General features: G+C 42.2%; 1 protein-coding gene across 5 annotated transcripts in view; it reads right to left on the reverse strand.

Annotated features, from left to right (window-relative positions):
- The window catches only part of HOMER1 (homer scaffold protein 1), a 122,835-nt gene that overhangs the window by 47,923 nt on the left and 49,557 nt on the right, over positions 1-25,355 (reverse strand). For all 5 annotated transcript variants that reach the window (XM_044276116.1, XM_044276119.1, XM_044276117.1 and 2 more), the window contains one exon: positions 23,811-23,953. In XM_044276116.1, the coding sequence (XP_044132051.1) occupies positions 23,811-23,953 (143 nt within the window). The remainder of the gene's footprint in view (positions 1-23,810; positions 23,954-25,355) is intronic.

Genomic DNA, 25,355 nt, shown 5'->3' on the forward strand with positions numbered 1-25,355 from the left:
GTATCTGGACTGGGGAGCAGGCAGGGGACTGAGAGAAGTAGGGGTATCTGACACTATCCCTAGCAATGCGCTGCTGGGCACAGACCTGGGGCGGCTCTTGTCCCACTATGTGCCCATATCTCAAACCGAGGCCACTACTACTACAGAGACTGGTACTTCAGCAACAACATCCCGTGATAACTTGTGGAGATGTACCAACTTGGAGGGAGCGCTAGGAAATGATGGCCAGATTGATATTTCTCAGGCTGATGGTGAGGACTGTGTGCATGTTGCTGCCGTGACTTGTAGTCAGACTGCTCGCAACCCTCCAGCCACTGTCATGGATGATGAATCCCCCACTGGAATACCTATTGAAGAGGGCCCTACTCTTACCATGGAACCTCCTAATGTGATTATTCTCCCTGAGGTCCCATTTATGCCCTCAGAGGATCCCATCTCAGTGTCTGGACTAGCGACCCCATCAAGCCATGGTCTGCAGATGGATAGTGTAGCTTTCCAAAAATCCCACCATGACCGAGGGGCCTGCGCCCTGCCTGTTTGCAGTGCACCTGAGGAGGAAGAAGGTGACCCTCTCCTGGACTTGGTGGCCGAGGCTCAGAGTGCAGAGTCCCTGGAGGCTGCCCAATTTAACCCTCTCCTATCCAGCATCCAGAAGTCTGAGCTACTCAAGGCACTCAATGCCTTCAATGATATGACAGGCGACCATTCCCCCATTAGACAGTGTGCATACCGGGTCTCTGCAGAAGTGAAGACCAACATGATAAAACAAATAGAAGAGATGTTGTCTTTGGGGGCAATCCAAAAATCCCAGAGTGCATGGGCTTCACCTGTGGTCCTTGTCCCAAAAAAGGATCGCACAACCTGATTCTGTGTGGACTACAGAAAACCGAACTCGATTACCACATTTGACGCCTACCCAATGCCAAGGATAGATGAACTGTTGGATCAGCTGGCCAATGCCTCATACCTCACCATAATGGATTTGAGTAGGGGATATTGGCAGATCCCCATGACAGAAAAGGCTCAGGAGAAATCTGCCAGTTAAGCCAGTCTCCCATGCCCATTCTAAAAGGGGGGATACTTGTAGTAGCTATTATAGAAGTATATGTGCTGTGTGTCTGTTGTATAAGGTGTAATTTCTGCTGGATAGAAGGGTCCTTCACCAAATGCTTTGAAGCCTACATTCTATCCCAGCAGGGTGGTGTCGGGCAGGCTGGGACTCTGCCAGCTACAGGAGATGCAGATGGACAGTTCTCCTCATGTTCCTGTCATATCTAACACATCTGGCTGCCAGGTACGTGCTTCAAAGAAGCATCTGCTCCCCCCTGATAAACCAAATACTGGAGGAAGGGGGCTCATTTTGGAGGGAGATTTGAAAACTTTAAAACAAAGAGATTTCAATATTCAATGCCCTCCACTCCCCAATGTCCCCCAATGAAAGAACTAGGATTTGGTTAGTCAATGACTGGGCTGACCGGAAACTGGAAACCAATCCTAGTTCTATAAAATTGTTGCATGGACATATTTTCAGTGTTACACCGTGTGGGAGTCACAGCCGAGCTGATGGTTAGCCATTTTCCTCCCCTTCTCCCAGGGCAGTTCTTATTTACTGTTTTTACCCTTTTATTTTACTCTTACTGTTTTGCATGTTATTTTTACTTTGTCTCATCTTACACCTGTTTTTGTAAGCACTGCCCTATTTTTTGTGTATAAAATATTCCCTTTATAAGTCCGCTTTGTTGCTCTGAAGAATCCATAGCCTAAACGTGTGACTGTGTGATTGCTTGTGAGCAGAACGTATATACGTGGAATGTGCAACGTTTCCGGCTTAGGTCAAAGTCGGTGGTGGCAGCTGGTGTTTGGGGTGTTGAGTCTGTGCGTGTTTGGGGGTGAACTACACTCACTTGGCAGCCTGAGTGTGTGGTGTGTGCGGAGTGAGAACTTGGAGGTAGTCTGGGGCCCCTGGCAGAACCATCCCTGGTTGTGAGACGCGGGTGTGTACGTGACAGGGGCCTATGGATACATTCGATGTATATGGCGGGAGCTTTCCCAGCAGATATAGCAAGCGGATGCTACAGTGGTAAAGTAGCCTAAAGGGCCTATTAGGCCACCCAATTATCAACAAATTATCGCAAACAAGCATTCATAGGAATGCTCGTTCGCAATAATTGGCTCATATAATCGAGCAGCTAATCAGCCAATGAAGGACAGTTTGCTTGTTCATCAGCTGATGGTCATATTTTATCAGGATGAAAGATGCCCGATTAATGGCAGCACATCAGGGATGTGTAATCAGGGATCTGCTGCCGAAAACGAATAGAAAAGAATGAGGGAGGAAAGTCTGAGGTAGCAATCCTTCCTCCGGTATTCTGTTTGCATTGGCACCGTGTTCTCATCCATCGGCACTCGCACTGCCCATACATTGGGCAGTGTAAGAGCACCTTAAAGAGGACCTTTTACCAGTTTTTACTTCATGAAAGCGATACTTCACACTGTAGCCTGTGTTCAGTAGATGTCATATCACTAAAGTTTTTCATGATATTCTCCTCCGTTGCGCCGCTGTTCCCCCCGTTTGTCTTTGGCACCTGGTATGCTAATTAATAGCATTGGTACAGGGAGGAGAACACATCAGCTTTTCTCAGTGGGCGTCTGCTTCTCCCTGACTGTGGCACGGTCCAATCCCAGCAGGGGCGTCACGGCCAAACAATGCTATTAATTAGCATACCAGGTGGCAAACCCGGGGATCAGCGGGGGAATGGAGGAGCATATCATGAAGAAATTAGCAATATGACATCTACTGAACATGGGCTACAGTGTGAGGTATTGCTTTTATAAAGTGAAAACTGGTGAAAGGTCCTCTTTAACTGTAGTCCTGGGAGGGAAGAGGTCCTGAGGATGCAGATATAATTGAATACAATACCATCAGCTCCCTGCTTCACTTTTCCTCAGCCTGTGCTCTCCTCCACAGACAGCCAAAATGCACTGACGCTGGCATGCCTTCTGAGCTGAGCAGGAGATAGCACAAGCGAGGGAATGATGTGATCTGTTCATCGGTGGAATGGGGCTAGGTGAGTGTTACTTTTTTATTTTATTAAAACTACAATGGTTTTATTATTGTGAGGGGGCACTAAGGGGGACCTTCTATTGTGAATTGGCACTAATGGAGCACAACTACTGTGTGAGAGCACTAACAGGGAATTCTTACTGTGAGGGGGCACTAAGGTGGCACAGCTACTGTGTGGGGCACAAAGATGGGTGTGTATAGACAGGCATTGGGTGGAGTTTGATGCATGTCTTAGTGTAAAAACATTTGCTACAGTAAGCTAAGCTGCAGATATTTTCCCTCTTTTGGTTTTTCAGGTATAGATACTACTCAAAATGCAAACACAGAACAAAACACTGAGAGATTTCACCTTGTGAAGCCTGCAGAATTCCGAATGTAGGTCTGGACTGTAAAACAGGATTCAAGCCAGAATAAATAGGAAATATGTAATAAATGTATAAAGTTATTTTGTATGTCGATTCATTCTATACATAAACTGTAAATGGTGCATAGTGGTGTCTAGGTTGAATCATGAAATAATGTGCATTGTGCGACATGCAGAGAACAGGTAGATAAGTAGACATTACTACTTCTCATACTGGAGGACCTATGCTGGGAGCCACGTCATTGGACCTAGAATGATTAGTGATGACCAAGAAATATTTATATGACATATAAGCGGATATCTCCTAATCTCTGAGCACATGTCAGATAACCCCAGATCTTCACATGGAACTCCATCTTGCTTTGCAATTCTGCTTTCCTGGCGATCATAATGTAACCCTCTTACAGGATTACATTGTTATTTGTGTAATGCAGGCTAACCCTCTTCTCTACACGGTGTTATTACTTAACTCTTTGTGTTCACACTGATATTCGTGAGAAACTATTAACCATCTCTTGTCTATGATGCTTAAAATATCTTTTGATTAAAAACCCAACACAAGAAAGAGAGACGTAAACGGTATTAATCTTTTTATTTGGAAGTAAAACAATGCTTTCCCGTATTTTTTGTTACTAATTTACAAAAATTGTAAATCTTCTTCCAAACTTGATCCTTAAAGAGAGATACTTTTCATAGTACCCATATTGAAAGATTACTGGATGACTTGTATTATGTATTGATGGAAATTAATAGATAAATCAAAGACTTAGGCCTCATGCACACGACCGTTGTGTGCATCCGTGGCCGTTGTGCCGTTTTCCGTTTTTTTTCGCGGACCCATTGACTTTCAATGGGTCCGTGGAAAAATCAGAAAATGCACCGTTTTGCAGCCGAGGCCGTGATCCGTGTATCCTGTCCGTCAAAAAAATATGACCTGTCCTATTTTTTTGACGGACAACGGTTCACGGACCCATTCAAGTCAATGGGTCCGTGAAAGAACACGGATGCACACAAGATTGGCATCCATGTCCGTGATCCGTGGCCGTAGGTTGCTTTCATACAGACGGATCCGAAGATCCGTCTGCATAAAAGCTTTTTCTGATCTAAGTTTTCACTTCGTGAAAACTCATTTCCGACAGTATATTCTAACACAGAAGCGTTCCCATGGTGATGGGGACTCTTCTAGTTAGAATACACTGCAAACTTTGTACAAGACTGCCCCCTGCTGCCTGGCAGCACCCGATCTCTTACAGGGGGATATGATAGCACAATTAACCCCTTCAGGTGCGGCACCTAAAGGGGTTAATTGTACTATCATATTCCCCTGTAAGAGATCAGGGCTGCCAGGCAGCAGGGGGCAGACCCCCCCCCTCCCCAGTTTGAATATCGTTGGTGGCACAGTGTGCCTCCACCATCGCCCCCCCCCCTCCCTCCCTCTATTGTATTAAATCGTTGGTGGCACAGTGTGCCAACCACCATCGGCCCCCCTCCCTCCCTCTATTGTATTAAATCGTTGGTGGCACAGTGTACCAACCACCATCGGCCCCCCTCCCTCCCTCTATTGTATTAAATCGTTGGTGGCACAGTGTGCCAACCACCATCGCCCCCCCCTCCCTCTATAGCAGTAACATTGGTGGCAGTGTGCGGTCTCAACAGTAGAAGATTCATACTTACCTGCTTGCTGCTGCGATGTCTGTGTCCGGCCGGGAGCTCCTCCTACTGGTAAGTGACAGTTCTTTAGCAATGCGCCGCACAGACCTTTCACTTACCAGTAGGAGGAGCTCCCGGCCGGACACAGACATCGCAGCAGCAAGCAGGTAAGTATGAATCTTCTACTGTTGAGACCGCACACTGCCACCAATGTTACTGCTATAGTAACCACCTAAAGGGGTTAATTGTGCTATCATATCCCCCAGTAAGAGATCGGGTGCTGCCAGGCAGCAGGGGGCAGTCTTGTACAAAGTTTGTAGTGTATTCTAACCTGAAGCGTCCCCATCACCATGGGAACGCCTCTGTGTTAGAATATACTGTCGGATCTGAGGTTCACGAAGTAGCTCATATCCGACAGTATATTCTAACATAGAGGCGTTCCCATGGTGATGGGGACGCTTCATGTTAAAATATACCATCGGATTGGAGAAAACTCCAATCCGATGGTATAAAAGAACTCCAGACTTTACATTGAAAGTCAATGGGGACGGATCCGTTTGAAATGGCACCATATTGTGTCAACATCAAACGGATCCGTCCCCATTGACTTGCATTGTAATTCAGGACGGATCCGTTTGGCTCCGCACGGCCAGGCGGACACCAAAACAACTTTTTTTTCATGTCCGTGGATCCTCCAAAAATCAAGGAAGACCCACGGACGAAAAAACGGTCACGGATCATGGACCCACGGACCCCGTTTTTGCGGACCGTGAAAAAAAACTGTCGTGTGCATGAGGCCTTAAATGGTATGGAGAAAAGTGGGCCTAGTTATGGAGGGGGGTCTGGAGGGTTTGTGCTCCAGGTGCTGGGTACCAAGGAGGACACCATAAAGCCCCTCTGCTTTGACTTTAGATGCAGGACTTGTTCGGCTTTCTAAATGTAATCCATATTCATGATATTAGTTTATCAGGTTATTAAGTTCTGAATTGGCAGAAACGTCCTAAAACAGTTTGGAAATGATCACAGAGAAAATGTTTAAGGTACCACTTACAAGTGGAGTATCTCTGAATTCCAATCACTGCTGATATTGAATTTTACTTACTTATTGAGTCTGAATACCCTGTGCCAGTAACGGCTTAAGTGTTTGAAATCAGCAATTTTTCTACCATGCCATCTGTTCTGTCCCCTTAGCAAAAGCCATCAAATGTAATAGAACTCAAGGATTCTACACAATTCTCCAAGAGATGAAATGTTTGGTTCTGAGATGCAAAATGTGTTAGGATGGAATTTTCTTACTTGTTTAATTACATGGCATGATCTATCCTAGATGTTGGTTCACATTGTGGATTGTGAATTTAATTATATATGATGAATAATGAATGCAGAGTGAACGGATGATGACCAGAGCAAAAGTTCAGTGGAAAGTGTTGCTGCATACCTTTGTTGTACTAGGGTATGCCTTTGTTGTACTGGGTACTCATATCCAAAACATGCTGCTCTACTCTTGGCCACAGATCCCTTGACAAAGGTCTCTTTTGACCAAAATGTTGAGACATTATAAATGGCCTTATGATTATGTAAACTCTCTGGATATGAAATGTACTGTAGTTATATGAAATTTCTTGATTAAAAGCTTCTAAAAATTACTTGGAGTGCCAAAGAATCTTCTACATATTTGTTGTACTGCGGTCCTTATTGTGTACCTGATATGGGAGTTTATAGGCCATGTGTATGAAACAAAACCAGACTGGGTGGTTTTGCTCCAGAAATATACAGTACTCCACAAATAATGTTTATTATAGGGTAGCTAATGTAGCTAGGTTCCTAAAATTTGATTTTAAGAGAGCTGTATACATGAATGTATTCTGTGTATAAACCTATATATAACTAAAGAAGATTGCTGGGACAAAATAAAAGTGGGATTTCTAATCGAGGGACTATCCTAAACATAAGTCTTCAATATGAGATTGGTGGCTGTCCAAATCCCGGCACCCCCCACTGATTAGCTGCTTGAAGAGACCACGGCATTCCATGGGCGCTTAGGTCTCTTCTCAGCCATGTGATGTCACATTCATCAGTCACATTGCTTAAAGGGAACCTGTCATTTGGATATTTGATTATAATCTAATTATATACAATCATTAACTACTAAAAAGTGCCTTAGATGTATTCACTTACTGGTGTGACAGATGGTTACCTCATAATATACACACAAAGATGCCACATGCCGTATGCTAATGAGCTGATTTGAGTCCAGCGTTTTTTTTTTTCATTCAGAGCTATAGCCACTCCCCTGCCCATCTGCTGCTGATTCATATGGAAACTAACTGTCAATCAGCAGCAGGTAGGCGGGAAGAGTCAGGAGCTCATGAATATTCAGGACTCATCATTATGAGCGGGAGCTTTTCAATAGAAGATGTTGGCAGATTGACTGGTTCAATTAAGAAAGTGACCCAGCATTTTGCTAAGAGAATCAGTCACTTATTTATGTTGCCCTTAGTTAGGACACCATAAATCGGGTGACAGGTTCCCTTTAAGAGCAGCCAAGTTCCATTTAAGTGAATGGGGCTGAGCCGCGATACCAAGTGCAGCCCCTATCAGATGGACACTGCTGCAAGGAGGTCGCAACTTCCTCAAACAGCTGATTGGCGGGGACACCAGTAGTCAGACCCCTGGCGATCTTATATTGATAATCTCAGAAAAAAACTAAGTAGATTATTGCGGTTAGGGTAATTTCACATTTCAGTTATTTGGTCAGTTATTTCCATCAGTGATTGTGAGCCAAAACCAATAGTGAAGCCTACTCAGAGATAAGGTATAAGGGAAAGATCTGCACCCGTTCTGTGTTTTTGACCCAAACCTGGTTTTGGCTCACAATAACTGATGGAAATAACTGATGTGTGAACTTGGCCTTACTGTTGTTCGACCAACACTCAAGTAAAGGAGACATGAGATGTCACAGTATCAGCCTAGGAAATGTTTACGCATACTTGCTAATTCTCCTGGAATGTCTGGGAGGCTCTAAGAACAAGGAGAGACGTCCTGGACTTCCAGAAGAGCTAGTTAGTCTCCTATGCAGGGCTGCACTCTACCAGAATACACCTCTCCCTGAGCTCTTGCTGTATGTGTGCCAAGATACTGTGTCATCAGAGTCAGCTTCGGCGCCCATACGTGCTCTTAAGGGTTGTGGTCTATGCTAGAAAGGGGAATGCCCATGCCCAAAAATTTTTTATGCACTCTAAATTGTCCCACGTGTCTGCTTTAGGCCTCATGCACACGACCGTTGTGTGCACCCGTGGCCGTTGTGCCGTTAGACGTTTTTTTCTGCGGCTCCATTGACTTTCAATGGGGCCGTTGAAAACTCGGCTTGTGCACCGTTTTTACACCGCGCCCGTGACCCGTGTTTCTAGGCCGTGAAAAAAATATGACCTGTCCTATTTTTTTCACGGCCAACGGTTCACGGGCCCATTCAAGTCAATGGGTCCGTGAAAATCACGGATGCACCCAAGATTGTCATCCGTGTCCGTGATCCGTGTCCGTTTTTTCCTATCATTTCAATGGCAAACTTGACTTAGAATTTTATTTCATTTTTCATGTCCGTGGATCCTCCAAAAATCACGGCAGACCCACGGAAGAAAAAACGGGCACGGATCACGGTACAGCGGAACCACGTTTTGCGGGACGTTAAAAAAAACGGTCGTGTGCATGAGGCCTTAAACGTTTGCAAGTTTATGCTTAAGACACCATGATTCTCAATTTGGGATTTATACCTAATCAAAGTTCTAAAATATCTAAAACAATTGCCATTTGTAGTGCTTTTACTGAGGAGGCTTTAATTTTAATAGGCAACAAATATAAAGGTGGTTGGGGTCGACCACTGGGACCCCCAATAATCACTACAATATCCTGTCGTTATATTGATCATCAAAAATATTACTAGTTTTAGAATCCGACTGTATAATAGGAAACAATTTTCTAAAAAAAACATAATTTAAAGAAATAGAAAAAAGAGGTTTGGTCAAGCCAAGTTTAGCATTAGAGCTGACCACCTAAATAATATGATACACACTGGTTGCTAGGGACACACTGTCTGACAACCACAGACTGTAGCTGTTAGGCAGTGTATCCATAGCAACAGCCAGGAATACACAGCTTCGTATGTCATTACATGACATTTTCCATTTAGTTCATTGTTGTTAATCAGTTTTCTCTATAATAACATTCTATTCTTCAAATACCATAATCCAAGAAGGGAAACCAGATTTAGCAGTGTAGGGGATGGCTGACTCGTGTCTGCGATGGTGAAATCAGCGACCCTTGGTTAGGGTATTTACACACAGGATTAGTACAGCCAACCGAATCTTTGCCCTGGGTGGAGGACGACTCTGGCTCTTTCACATGGCTATATTATGGGTCATTGATGCACAGAGATGTAATACTGCTATTAAACCATGGCATTGGTCAGAACTTTTTCTACAGAGACACAAAGAGATTTTTTCCTTGCCGTTACGTGAGGTACACTATATAGACAAAAGTAATGGAACACGCCTCTTAATAACTGAATTTTATTAAGTCCCATTGCCACAGGTGTATAAAATCCAGCACTAGCCATGCAGTTTGCCTTGACAAACATTTGTGAAAGAATGGGTTGTCCTAAAGAGCTCACTGAATTCCAGCATGGTCCTGTAATGGGACCGCTGTACCAAGTCAGTTCATGAAATTTCTTCCCTCCTAGATATTCCACCATCAACTGTGAGTGGTATTATTGTAAAGTGGAAGCATTATGAACCAGAGCACCTCAGCTATGAAGTGAAGACCATGTAAAATTACAGACTGGAGTCGCCGTGTGCTGAAGTCCATAGTGCATAAAAGTCACTAACGCTCTGCTGACTCGAAACCTCCCGTGGCATCAAAATCAGCACGAAAACTGTGCACCTGGAGCTTGATAGCATGGGTTTCCATGACCAAGCAGCTGCATGCAACCCTTACATCCCCAAGCACAATGCCAAGCATCTGATGGACTGGTGTAATGCACCACTCCAATTTTGGACTCCGGAGCAGTGAACATGTTTTTTGTGAGGCATCACGCTTCTTAAAATCTTGTAGAAAGCCTTCCCAGAAGAGTAGAAGCTGTTTGAGCAGCAAAGTGGGGACCAACTCCATACTAATGCCTATGGATTTAGAGATGAAATAAAAGCCCCTGCAGGTGTAATGTGTAGGCGTCTCAACAATTTGATGGAACTGTATGTTCCACCAAATGTGTATCCCAGACCAGTGAGGCAGATATATTAAGAAGACTTTTGATACATACCAGTTCCTTGCCACAACATGCACCAAATTTATTAAGAGACACAGACGTATTTATAAATTTGGTGCATCTTCTGTAGTCTGTGCCCCAGCTGCTTTACATCTGGACTATGTAAAGTAAGGACTCGTTCACACAAAGGTTTTTTTGCGTTCTGTATACGGGCCGTTTTTTTTGTTCCGTATACGGTCCGTATACGGAACCGTTCATTTCAATGGTTCAGCAAAAAAAAACGGAATGTACTCCATATGCATTCCGTTTCCATATTTCCGTTTTTCCATTCCATTCAAAGATAGAACATGTCCTATTATTGCCCTCAAATCACGTTCCGCGGCCCCATTCAAGTCAAAAATGTCCACAAAAAAAAATGGAACACATACGGAGTGTACTCCTGTATGTGTTCCGTATCCTTTCCGTTTTTGTGGAACCATCTAATGAAAATGTTATGCCCAGACCAATTTTTTCTATGTAATTACTGAAAAACTGTATATGCCATACGGAAAAACGGAATGGAACCGGAAACACTACTGAAACAAAAAAATTAAAAACGGATCTATTAAAAACAGCCCGCAAAGCACTGAAAAAGCTATACGGTCGTGTGAACAAGCCATAAAAATAGAGAATGTGTCGGCAGATAAGAACCATTTGGCCCATCTAGTCTGCCCAATATACTGAATACTATGAATAGTCCCTGGCCCTATCTTATATGAAGGATGGCCTTCTGCCTATCCCATGCATGCTTAAACTCCTTCACTGTATTTGCAGCTACCACTTCTGCAGGAAGGCTATTCCATGCATCCACTACCCTCTCAGTAAAGTAATACTTCCTGATATTACTTTTAAACCTTTGCCCCTCTAATTTAAAACTATGTCCTCTTGTAGCAGTTTTTCTTCTTTTAAATATTCTCTCCTCTTTTACCTTGTTGATTCCCTTTATGTATTTAAAAGTTTCTATCATATCCCCTCTGTCTCGTCTTTCTTCCAAGCTATACATGTTAAGGTCCTTTAATCTTTCCTGGTAAATCTGACGGTAGTGGGAGATCAGCCCCTCTCAGTAAGCCCAACCTAATTTTACCGCCACTTTTGAAAAGTGGAGAGAAAAGTAAAAAGTCACAAATTATGCTGCAAATATGGCGTCCATCATAATTTTCTACTTTTGCATTGACAAATCTGCCCCAATGATTCTAGGTACCAGATGACACACGCAGTGTCTACAGGCAGGGTCGGACTGGGCCACCAGAGTACCAGAGGATCCTCCGGTGGGCCCAAGCTCAGACAATAATGGACCCCTGTTAAAACAAGACCCTTAGGGCTCTTTCACACGAGCAGATGCCATGAGGGTAATCCACTGCGTGAAAGAGAGCCAAGCCCCGTTCCGGACAGCAGAGACACGGAGCACTAACATGATTGATAATGCTCCGTGCCTCTCTGTGATCTTTTTACTACAAAATAACGGTGACAACTTTATCTCACTGTGATTTTGTAGTAAAAAGATCACAGAGAGACACGGAGCATCATCAGTCATGTTAGTGCTCCGTGTCTCTGCTGTCCGGAGCGGCTTGGCTCTCTTTCACGCAGTGGATTACCCGCACGGCATCCCCTTGTGTGAAAGAACCCTTAAGGTCCTATATACACATAGGGTGGGCGATCAGAATAATTTCCTCTGGTGGGCCAGTCTGTCTACAGGTCACACTGTATGTAACAGGGCCTTCATGTGCCGCTTTACAGGCTCTGCGTACACTGCTTTGCAATGTGCATGAGCCTAAAGTAATATAATGCCTATAAGCAAGCATTTATACGAGACTATATTGCATTTAGTACTTTTTACCTATGACTTCTGATGCCGATATTACCTGTTCATACTTATTTTTCCCAGAAAGAAAACACTATGGAGGGAATTTCTCACAAGGAGAATATTTGAAGTCAGTTTTGCTTGAGTTTGTGTTGGAGTACTTTGTGCCACATTTATCAAATGTCACCGGTTGTTTGATAAATTTGGCTTGTCCTTAAACCTAACACTTCTGTCTAGAGAAGCTACTCCACTATTCCACTCCACCCTTTTCCTGGAGTGAGATTGCGACTTTTTTAAAAAGTCGCAATGATAAATCTGGAGTGAAACTCATTAAAATAGCTAGCCACACCAACTTTCCCACCCATATTATAAAACTGGAGTGAGTGGTGTAGAAATGCAAAAAGTCGCAAAATTTTGTGCAAGCGAGTGTAAAAAGTCACAATTTTTTACGCAAGCGCTTACATTTTAGGCGGTTTGCGCAAGTAAGTGCAAAAAAGTTGCAAAGGCCTTATTTTGCGACTTTTTGATGCCAGAATTCTGGAGTGAAGGAATGATAAATCAGGGCCTATGTGGATATGTTGTGCACACTCGGCAAGTTTAATAAAAGTCTATATAACACGATACTTTAAAAATGCTCTTTAATGTGAGCCCCAGAACGTTTAGTCACTTGCATAAAAGTGAAGGAACAGACTGCAGATACTGGATTTGAACACGGAGATAAGAAGATTAGGCATAGAATTAAAATGCAGTTAAATGCACAAAATTATCAAATGCTTTTTCTGCTGTCAGTATTAATTCTGTACGCTTCACAACACTTATGGTAAAATAAAACACACATTTGATATTTGACATTTCAGCGCATGCAGGTGTATCTTAAAGGGGTTGTCCAACCCATAACAACTGATGGCCTATCCCCAGCTCTGTCTACTACTGTGTAGGTTGGCACCAGAGCTACTGCAAAACAGCTGAGCGGAAGGGGTGCGGTGATCCTAGCTGATCAGATAGTGATGGCCTATCCTAAGGATAGCCCTTTGCTTGTAATGGCTTGGACAACCCCTTTAAAGCCCTATAATCTTTTTTTTTAGCTGCATCATGTCTCCAATAAGCCCTTTTCTCAGTAGATACTGTATATAGCATATCTTGAACATCTTTTATCTCTTGTCTTGACAATTTATTCCTTGAAGACGCATAACTTCTTATACAGTCTTCTTGTTCTCCCTGTTTTCTGAGTGGAAGGGGCTTAAAAAAAAGCCTACAGTATGTAGCCTGGAGAGTCAGTGTATTGTATAGCAGATAGAACTTCCTGTGACCACTTTTACACATGTAGCTACACATACTCATATGGTGGTCATCCAGATAGAAAGACAACTGATTGCTAGGCAATAAATCACTGCGAAAAAATGAAATTATAGTTTACGCTCCACCACTAAAATTACAAATCACTGCCAAGAGGAACATTGAAAGCTAAAACAATTCATCGTTATTGGGTATCTTGATTAAAACTAATGGGAAGGAATAACCCTTTATACCAAAAAGTGTCAAGTCAAAATTAATACCTACGGTTGGTTGCTCAAGAGGTAATAATACCCTCCGAGGTGTTATAAGAAACAATCCCCCAGGGTGTGCCCTCTTCTAATTATTCTTGAGAACCAGGTAGATAAATAATTACATTCAGTTGAACATCATATGTGCCTACACAAAACAGCAGACTGTATAAAGCGCTATATCTCTTGTCCACTGTAGCGCTATTGGACAAGTAGATAATCAGCCGCTATGTTGTGTCAGTATTCAACTGTGGAAGTTGCTAAAGTGTTGCAAATTATCAGCATGAAATGGAGACTTAGTTAAACAGTCCCATTATCAGATAGATCCACCCGAGATACATATGTCCCCCTGTTTCTATGCACGCTCATACATCTGCCATGCAACACTAGTAGTAAAGCGGCTGTTTGCGCCTCATTTGTAACATAAACATAACTGGCTGTATGTGACCCGCTATACCCTCGCGTACACTCAATGCGTTTCGCTATCAAAGCTTATCAGGAGTGGCGGGTATCTTTTAGCACAGACAAACAACATCAACGCCGCCTGCCTCATGTGGTGAGGCGGCGACATCGGAGCTAGGATGGCCGTGACGCCGATCCCCGTGGACTTTATGGAGGAAGCCCCACCCATCTTACAGATCGAGCCTTTAAACCAGCGTATGGGAGTGCAGGAGGCGCAGTTGAGCCGCGATACACCACCGCACCCCACAACGGCTTACTTTATGAGGTGATCATGTAGGAGAGTGTCAAACCACTCAAGTGTCATCAGGGATTAAATAGGCGGTCAATCCCTTGGGTAAACTATGGCATCAGAACCATCATGGTCAGTGAGGCTAATCACATGACTAGTGAAATATATACAGTATATACAGAGAAATCATAAAATAGCGATGGTAATAAGGGGGAAAGTTGGTTAGATTATATCAATAGAGGGAGAGGGGGAAAGGAGGGGGTATAAATGAATACAGAAAGGAGATGTATTGCCAAAATGGGTAAAGGGGATAAAAATCAATGGAAGTCCAGGGGGTAGTAGTGGTATAATAATGCTCCATAATATGTAAAAATATGAAGAAATATACCACCATCCCAAATATAAAAGTAGCTGAATAGGGATCGTCCAAAAGGTCTATATATGCCTTGAATAAAGCATACAAAGGAAATGTGTTTGTTTAAACCTTCCGGACGCACTGTATGTAATCAGAAAATCCACTGTGCCTCCGTTTGGATTTACTCCAACTGTGCATTTTATGATTTCTCTGTATATATTTCACTAGTCATGTAATTAGCCTCACTGACCATGATGGTTCTGATGCCATAGTTTACCCAAGGGATTGACCGCCTATTTAATCCCTGATGACACTTGAGTGGTTTGACACTCTCCTACATGATCGCCTCATAAAATAAACCGTTGTGGGGTGCGGTGGTGTGTCAAGGCTCAGCCGTGCCTCCTGCACTCCCATACGCTGGTTTAGAGGCTCGATCTGTAAGATGGGAGGGGCTTCCTCCATAAAGTCCACACAGATCGGCGTCACGGCCATCCTAGCGCCGATGCCGCCGCCTCACCACATGAGGCGGGCGGCGTTGATGTTGTTTGTCTGTGCTAAAACATACCCACTACTCCTGATAAGCTTTCATAGCGAAACACGTTGAGTGTACGCGAGGGTATAGTGGGTCACATACAGCCAGTTATGTTTATGTTACAAATGAGGCGCAAACAGCCGCTTTACTACTAGTGTTGCATGGCAGATGTATGAGCGTGCATAGAAACAGGGGGACATATGTATCTCGGGTGGATCTATCTGATAATGGGACTGTTTAACTAAGTCTCCATTTCATGCTGATAATTTGCAACACTTTAGCAACTTCCACAGTTGAATACTGACACAACATAGCGGCTGATTATCTACTTGTCCAATAGCGCTACAGTGGACAAGAGATATAGCGCTTTATACAGTCTGCTGTTTTGTGTAGGCACATATGATGTTCAACTGAATGTAATTATTTATCTACCTGGTTCTCAAGAATAATTAGAAGTGGGCACACCCTGGGGGATTGTTTCTTATAACACCCTGGGGGGTATTAATACTTCTTGAGAAACCGTAGGTATTCATTTAGACTTGACACTTTTTGGTATAAAGGGTTATTCCTTCCCATTAGTTTTAATCAAGATACCCAATAACGATGAATTGTTTTAGCTTTCAATGTTACTCTTGGCAGTGATTTGTGATTGCTAGGCAACCAAACACAACAAATGGCAGATAAACAATGCTTCTAAAAAGTTATATTATATATACCAACTTGTGTCAGAACCTAGTCATCATGAAATAATAAAAACACAGGAATATACAAAAGCTTTTCTCTAAACAATGTTCATAGTACTTATTGCTGCTAAATAGTATGTTACTAAAATATGTTGTTGTTTTGACATTTATGTATTTTTGACTATAAACCACAGAAAAACCCACAGGCTCCTTTATAGATGTTCTTTTCTAGAAATCCATGGCCCACATTGCCGACAAAAGGTCTCTGAATACAAATACACATACAAAATGCTGCTTTAGTTTACGCTTGAGAACATGTAAACATATGTAAGGTCTTGGCAACCGCTCAAATTGCTTCTTGCTGCTTTGAATGTAAATGAATGTTGCTCAGTTGCACAGACCTTTACATAATCGAATCTATCTCAAAACTATCGTTATAGCTATCCCAAATTTATCTATCGCAATTCAATATTTCTATTTATCTATGTCTAATCTATCCATCTATCTGTCTGTTTATCGGTCTATCGTTGCTTAGTTGTTGTGTAAATAAATGAGAGAGGCTACATTAGGATTCACCATAGAGAGGTAGTACTATCGGTACCTACAAATACTGTAAAATGATGCCCTGCTCCTACTAGCAGACTACCACAATACACTGAAAAAGTTGTCACCTTGTCACATGGCACAGCCCTTATATGTGCTGCAAAAAAAGGGACACCATTTAAGTGTGCGTGGAAGGTGTGGACTATAATAAAAAAAGAAAGCACCAGTTTAACACTTTTTCTTTATTGCCACAACCATACTTGTCAACAGTCTGACACAGCCCCACCAATTGGCCATCAAAAGGGTGGGCAGTATGTAAGCCCCGTCTGAAGGTAGGCAGTTTTTGGGTGGTTGGGCACAGGACATGCCTACTGTATAATGGGCATTCTGAGGAGGGTGGCCACTGGATTAGGTATAAAGGAGAGATACAGGTAACAGAGCTTTAAGCTCCAAGAAAGACATCTGGAAAATAAAATGTCTGTGACTACATGTTTTTGTATTTCACCATGTTGCGTGTTGTCCATGTGCCATATTGTGAGCGGGCTGCTGAGGAGGAGCTTGCCTATGGATTGCAGGTTAAGTGATTGATTGTTTGTTTACTCTGTATATAATCTGTCAGTATATATCCTTTATCACTGTTTAGTAAACTTTTTATTCCATTGGCCTTTCTTAAGCCTATTTTATTCCTGTATCCTAGAATCCACTGTAAAAGATTTAGCAGTAACCTTCAAACACATCTTGTCAACATGTATGAAAAAACAGTTCATGCACTTAATTAGAACCCTCTGCCACTGGTCATATGAGGTAGAAGAACAATGCTACTTAGGTTAAAGCACTGGGCAAAGCTTCTAGGCCTATATAACAAACTGAAATCAGTGTCCTTCTCCACACCTCAAATATCAGACATGTCCATGTTTCTGAAACATAAATGAGTGCTGTAAGTTTTATGCACATGGCTGCAGAAGGCATTAATGGAAATATTTGGGGGAAAAGATTATTTTACTCACTAGCTAAAACAGAATTTTTACATTTTGGCTGGAAGAATAGGACTTATGTTATCTTTAAAGGGACACTGACAGGCCCAATAACCATAATTAGCTGTACATATGTATGTACAGGTCTTCTAATGTGCATTTAAAACATATAAGTATCCCCCCTGTTCACATTATGAATATTGCAAACTCACGTTTTATAACCTGAACTAATCCCTGTTCTTTCTGCCCAAGGGGCGGGGTTTCAGCTTCTCTTGTGCTCAGAGAAGCTGAAACCCCGCCCCTTGGGCAGAAAGAACAGGGATTAGTTCAGGTTATAAAACGTGAGTTTGCAATATTCATAATGTGAACAGGGGGGATACTTATATGTTTTAAATGCACATTAGAAGACCTGTACATACATATGTACAGCTAATTATGGTTATTGGGCCTGTCAGTGTCCCTTTAAGTATTTGGGTAAGTATATCTACATGTCTATGATGTCTCTATCAAGGCCTTGTTATTCTAAGAGAAGCATCACTTATTAATGCTGATGGAAAATAGTCTAATTTTATTGTTAACTTCTGAAAAAATATTTTTTGCTCAAATGCCTTTTTTATCCTGCTAAATACATCACATGTTTTATGCCACAAAATGTAACAAACCCAAAATACGCGCTCTTTCTGTCTGTCTGTCTGTCTGTCTATCTATCTAGTAGCTGAGAGCTAAACTTGACACTTTCGTAGGCCTCAGTTGTTAAACTAGTCTAGCAGAAAAAATGTCCACAGCAACCAATCACAGTTCAGATATTGAGGATAGGACTTCAATATCAAAATCCCAGAGAATCCCTTTAACGGATGAATTTACATTTAAACTGCTACGTACTGCTGTATAATGTCCTCCATGCTCTGTGTATGGGCAGATATGATTACAACTAGTCTACACTCACTAGCTGAAAAGATAGAAATACAGAAGGAAAACTCCTCAAAATGCCATAAGTTATATAATGGAGACAAATAGTGTCATTCCTCATGCAAAGACACGACACAGACACGGCAGCTTATTCTGAAGAATTACCTTAGGCGAGCATGCCCTGATTCTGTATTTGCCCCATACATTTCTGGGTGTGCTGTATTACACCTCCATACAACTTGGAGGTTTAATGAAGCTATCATACAGTCGTGAGCATGAGGCCTGGAGTAAGACACTGACTTACAGGGTAGCCATGCAGACAGTATTTGAGAGATTTTTCAGCAGTAGGTATATATGTGTATAAAGTTACAAAAGGTTAACTGGACCAGCTATTACAAGAAAAATTGTAAACAGCACAAACGATACCAGTTTCCAGATTTTACATAATTATATAAGTAACACAGAAAACACATTTATACAAATATATTAAAGTCATTTCCTGCTTTGTCATGCTACCAAGATAATATAAAATTTGTGGAGGTTTACCCCATAACAAGAACAGATACCAAGTTCAAAAATTGCATGATTATATACTGATCACGTTTCAAACAAACCAAATGTATAAACACAATAATATTTGCTTAAAGTAATGCATCTAGGCTGAAGTGAATAGACACATAGTATAATACGGTCACCTTTCAAAAATAGAAATTCAGATCAATATTTAAACAGGACGCTCAATGTCAAAGATGCAAATTAAAACCACATACTGTGTGCACGTTGTAGAGAAACTTGTGGATAAAGTACAGGGTGCAATACTTGCTATGACAACAAGCTTCAACACCTAAACATTCAACAGTGGAATAAATGGACCATTCATGTCCACTCTACATGAAGAGTTTGCACCATAGTTAGCAGCAAGTACAGGGCATTGAAATGCATACACAGATTTTTTACATATATACTATATTTTCCCACCTTGATTTTCATACATTCTCTAGTACTCACCTTCCTGTAATTTATATTTACTAGCTTGCTTTTTACTTTTGTGATATTTATCACAAATTTGCTGTTAGCATTTTGTCAATGGTAACCCTTCCCCTATGACTTATGGCACCCTTATTCTCAGATCCTAGTAACTGATAAGTGGGTACCTGGACAAATTCTCCCCACCTCTTATTTATGATAGATGAGTTAAACACAAGTTCCTTTATGTACCAAAACACTTATTTTCTTAATCTTCTGGAGACAGGCCACTACTTCTTAGTTTCCCTGTCGTCTCTAGGATATTATTCTAGACCAGTCCATCACCAGCTTTCCCATGTACAGGAACACTTCATCCACAGCTCACTATACCAGAGACCATTCATTCCTTATTTCTACTATATACCAGACCACTCAATCTCTAGCTCTCCTAATGTCCCTTAACCATTCATTCCCATACTCTCCAGACGTGTGCCAGATTTCTTCTCCTCATGCTTTCCTAATGTGCCAGACTCCTTCTCCTCATGCTTTTATAATATACCAAATTCTGATGTTTTCCCAAAGTCCTGGATCACTCATTCACATGCACTTCCTATGTGCCATAAAATTCATTCCCATGCTCTCCTAGTGTGCCAGACTACTCCTGCTCAAGTATTCCCAATGTGTCAGACTACTTCATCCCATGCTTTCCTAATGTGCCAGAACTCTCATACCCATGCTCTCCTAGTGTGTCAGACCACTACTTTCCACGCTTTCTTAATGTGCCAGACCACTCTCCCAATGCATTTACTCTACGTTTTAACTAAACTCACTAAAGCAAGGAGTAAAGTGATAAACTCAGTTCCTAACCCACTTTTTAATACCATAGACACAAACAGAAGAAGGATCTAAAAAAAAAACTAACTACCTGCCCCAAGAGAACTGGAACTCCCACATAAAGCCTCTAAAAAGGCTTGATGCGTTTCGTCTAAAGACTCATTGGGAGCAAGGTTAAAGAGCATGTGGTGGGATGATAGTAACAAACGCTGCCACACTAGTGTTCTGTGACAGCATATCCGGCACTATCTGCTGTCACAGAACACCAGTGAGTCTTTTGATGAAATGCGTCAAGCCTTTTTAGACGCTGTATGTGGGAGTTCCAGTTCTCTTGGGGCAGGTGGTTATGTTTTTGAGAGCCTTCTTCTGGGTTGGTCATCAGTATCAATTGACCAAATACCCTGGGCATTTTGGTATTGTCAGTTCTTGATAGCTGGTTATATTCCAGCGAGCGTGAGTTACTGGCCATCAGGCTTTTCAGATCTATCTTTTTATACCACCTACCCAGCTTCCTTGTATATCTGCACCAATCATCCAATCTAGGCTACCAGTCCCAGTCGGTACTTCAGGCAATACTGTTTTGCTGTGCGTTTTTTTCTTATTTATGTTAGTTGTGAATTGTGATACATTTCCCCCGTTTTTAATTACATATTAATAAAGTATATTCCTTTTAGCTCCTCTACTCTATCCGTGATACTGCCTAGAGTACCCCAAATATTGCATATTTTTACTCCATATGCCTGTTTTTCATATCAGCACTTGCTCTGCCCTGTTCTCAACATTACTGCATCCTGACTAGGTGTTTACATTCAGGACTTCCTGTTTTCATCAGCTTCCTGTTGGGTTTTCTAACTAAAACCAGCATTTCTTGCTTTGCAATGATTCACAGGGTTTACTCCACTTAATATTAAGAGGGGAGGTGAAGAGGCCATGGCTACTGCAAAGGGAACTGAGTGGCAGGCGTTGCAAGCCCTGAGAAAGATTACACAGCAAAGAATGCTGGGTGTGGTTAGAAAACCCAACAGAAAGCTGATGAAAACAGGAAGTCCTGCATGTAAACATCCAGCCAGGATGCAGTGATGTTGAGAACAGAAAAGGAAAGAGCTGACATGAAAAACCAAAAAATATGCAGTGTTTGGGGTACTGAATGCAGATTTTAAAGGGACACTGACAGGCCCAATAATTAGCTATATATATGACTGCACAGGTCTTCTAAAGTGTATTAAAATCATATAAGTATACCCCCTGTCCACCTTATAAATAAAGTAAACTGATGTTTTATAACCTGGTAGAATCGTCTTCTTTCTGCCCAAGGGGTGGCGTTTCAGCTACACTTGCGCCCAGCCAGCCGCCCCAACTGCCGTTTTGAAGCACCGCTCAGCTCATCAATATTCACTTCGCTGGGCGGCTTCTGCTGTCCCCGCTCTGAAGCTCTGCTCTGAAGAGTGCCCGGCGCAGGCGCAGAACGCAGAGGCTGAAGCGGCCTCTAAGAAGCAGAGGGGACGCAGGCGCAATGTGATCCCGGCCAGTGAGGGTGCCGGGCGCATGCGCTGAAGATGAAATGGAGTCCGATGCCCATAGCTTTGTATTGGGCATGCGCCGGATCTTGTAAAGTCGAGGACAGCAGAAGCCGCCCAGCGAAGTGAATATTGATTAGCTGGGCGGCGCTTCAAAATGGCGGTTGGGGGCAGCTGGCTGGGCGCAAGTGTAGCTGAAACGCCGCCCCTTGGGCAGAAAGAAGACGATTCTACCAGGTTATAAAACATCAGTTTACTTTATTTATAAGGTGGACAGGGGGTATACTTATATGATTTTAATACACTTTAGAAGACCTGTGCAGTCATATATATAGCTAAATATGCTTATTGGGCCTGTCAGTGTCCCTTTAAAAAATTTGTTATGGTACTGGAGGACCACATTAATGTACACTAATGTATACATGTTATGCATTGATGAGGCCATAAAATAATGCATACACAGATATCAATCAGTGCATAGTAATGCATAAAAAAAAAATAAGTTAATGAAGATGCTTGACATGTCCATTTTCCCATGTGAAGAAGTTTAAGGCGATGTCCCAAAAATCTAGAATGTTGCTGTTAGATCACACAAATCATAACAATTTTTCAATAACAATAACTTTTTTAAATTATCTAGTGTCCAGATACTGCTGCTACCTACTCATTATTGTGCAGGGTAGAATCAGTGCCCTAGTAGCGACTTCTTCTCACCACCTGACACCTGACATTAGGTGAATGTTCTGAGAGAGAATCAAAGGAACACCAGGAGGGACAATAACAAGTATGTATCAGCAAGATCCAGACACAAGACAGTTTTTGTAATGATTCTAATTGGAAAAAAAAGGGAAATATTAAAGGGGTTGTCTAGCTGTTCAGGTATAGTTCTGTCGCCAGAAGTCAGTGCCAAAACTAAACAGCACTGTCAACCTTGTAGTTGGGGGCACTTGTTAATACTGCACTGCTCCCACTTACTTGAAGGGAAGCTGCACAGTAACCTCTGCTATAAGGTTGACAGTGCTCTTTAGTTCTGGCACCAATTTCCAGCTATGGCGCTACAACCAAACAGCCCATCGTCAGGGGTGAAGGGTGTTGGACCCACACCGATCAGCTAGTGATGGCCTATCCTGAGGCTGGATAACCGCTTTAATAACAGGATAACCCTTTACAGAGGCTTAAAGGGCTAGAAAAACTGGTATTCAGTACAGTCCCATTCAAGTGAAGGCCAGTGTGTCGGTAGGTTGAAGAAGTTACTATGTAATACTTTGGTGTATTCTATTTTTGAAATGAATTCGCTATACAGTATATCTCCATTAAACAGGGATCAGTGATCCCTACCTGTGCTCCAACATTCACTGTCCTTTAGGTTGCATTCAAATGACCGTACATATTTTGCTGTCTGCAAAAAGTGGATCTGCAAAAAATACAGATGACATCCATGTTGCATCTGTTTTTTTTTGCACACCAATTGTCACAATGCATATTCTTGTTTGCAAAACGGACAAGAATAGGACATGCTCTATCTTTTTTGCGGGGCTGTGGAACAGACATACGGTGTGCTGAATGGGTCCACATCCAATCCGCACAAAATGTGGATTGGATGTGGAGCAAAAATACGGCTGTGTAAATGGGGCCTTACTCTGTTACATGCAGAATACACCAATATTGACTGGACCACACATGGGCACAAAACACTGGAGAGAACCTAACGTTTGACGCTTAGCACTGTGACAGTATTGCTCATGTCATATAATTAGTAGCAAAACATAAAGGCCCATAGCACCATCCATGAATTCACTCCCACCACTGACCTTGCACTGTATTGCCAACCATTGACTGATCAGTATAAATGACTACACATTGGCACATTGCTAGTAATAACTCGCTGCTACCAAGTTGGACCAGTGTGCTACAGCAGATGAGATATTGCATATAATCTGCCAACTATTCTGGAGGTAATGAGATAATCAAGAGTCCATAATAAGCACAATTACTGGATTATAGAGTTCTGTTAATACATAGCCCATAGCTACCTACTAGTAGCAGATACACATCAGTTAATCAAAATTTGTGAACTGAATTGGTACCTATGTGTAAATGGCAATGCATTCTGCGTAGGTTCAGCCCTTGGTTCAAAATTTTGCGTCACTTCAGGGGTTGTTCTTTCATCATCTGTTCCGTTAATGCTTTCGGGTGTTAAAGGAGACTGAATATCCCCTCCAGCAGATTCCTTGAAAGGAAAATACAAACCATTAGTACCAAGTAAGGAAATGTAATACCAATAAATATATACACAAACTGGTTATCAAAACTGATTTAAATGTCCATAGCAACCAATCAGATTCCACCTTTCATTTTTCAGAGCTCCTTTGGAAAATGAAAGGTGGAATCTGACAGGTTGCTATGGGCAACTAAACCAGTTTTCCTTTACACCAGTTTGGGTAAATCTTCCCCATAGATTCTATGCCAGTTTATGGATAAATGTTAACAAATTAATTAAGAGGTTATATACTCCATTTCTTTAGCTCTCCTCTGCTACCAGCTGATCACAGGAGAGAGACGGTTACTGCCTGGAACCTGGGTGGATTATGGATCCATGTGGTAGAGATCTGTAATACGGTGCCTATAGATCTGAGACTGCTACTGGCCTACAGAACAGTATCCATGGGAACAGGGGTGGATTGGCCATAGACCCTACAGGGAAATTTCCCAGTGGGCCGATGCCCATAGGGCCACCTAAACCTTACTCTTGGCCAAAAGCAAGGTACATAAAGATCTTATGCTCTCAGCATTAATTAATTTAGATAGTATTTTGTGCTACACTGTGGTATCTGGGGCCAGTATTAATTTTTTTTCCAGGACCACTTGAAGTTCCGTGTCCACCCCTGCATGGGAAGGAATATTTATGCCATATTATAAAGGAGGTCTTCCACTGGGAGCATTAAAGGGGTTGTCTCACTTGTAAATGGCATTCATCATGTAGAGAAAGTTACTACAAGGCTCTTACTAATATATTGTGATTGTCCATATTGCCTTCTTTGCTGGCTGGATTCATTTCTCCATCACATTATATACTGCTTGTTTCCATGGTTACTGCAATCGTACTTGCACACTATAGGGCCACGTAATAGCCCCCACTCAGTTTGGGTTTCTCAGAAACAGGCATTCCACCAAACGTATACGTCAGGCTATAGCAGCCCCTGTCTATATACAAAATCCCTCCTCCTCGAGCTCATTGCGGTTGACAGAATCAAGCTGGTACCTGTCTCACAAAACAATGGCCTCCACTCCCTGCCCATCCCAGTGTTTCAGGGAACACCTTAGGACTGCCCACCTTCACCCCTATTGTTGAACCTCTCAATAGTCCCCCTCTATAGACAACTTGCAACCGATAACCTCCATCGTCATCTAAAATGGTCAGCATTTTTATTATTATTACACATTTCTAATATTACTTAATCCCTCGAAAACATCCTGATGACATACACCAATATGGCACCCTGTAAGGCTTATTGATCAGTTAAGTTGAACGCCTTGCTTTTGAGACTAACCTGGTCCTCCAGCTATGCCTTCAGGTGAAATTTCTATCATATTCATACCTGCGAGTACAGATCACAAGGAACCCGTCTCAT

The sequence above is a fragment of the Bufo gargarizans genome, chromosome 1, assembly GCF_014858855.1.
Source record: "Bufo gargarizans isolate SCDJY-AF-19 chromosome 1, ASM1485885v1, whole genome shotgun sequence".
NCBI classification, from domain to species: domain Eukaryota; kingdom Metazoa; phylum Chordata; class Amphibia; order Anura; family Bufonidae; genus Bufo; species Bufo gargarizans.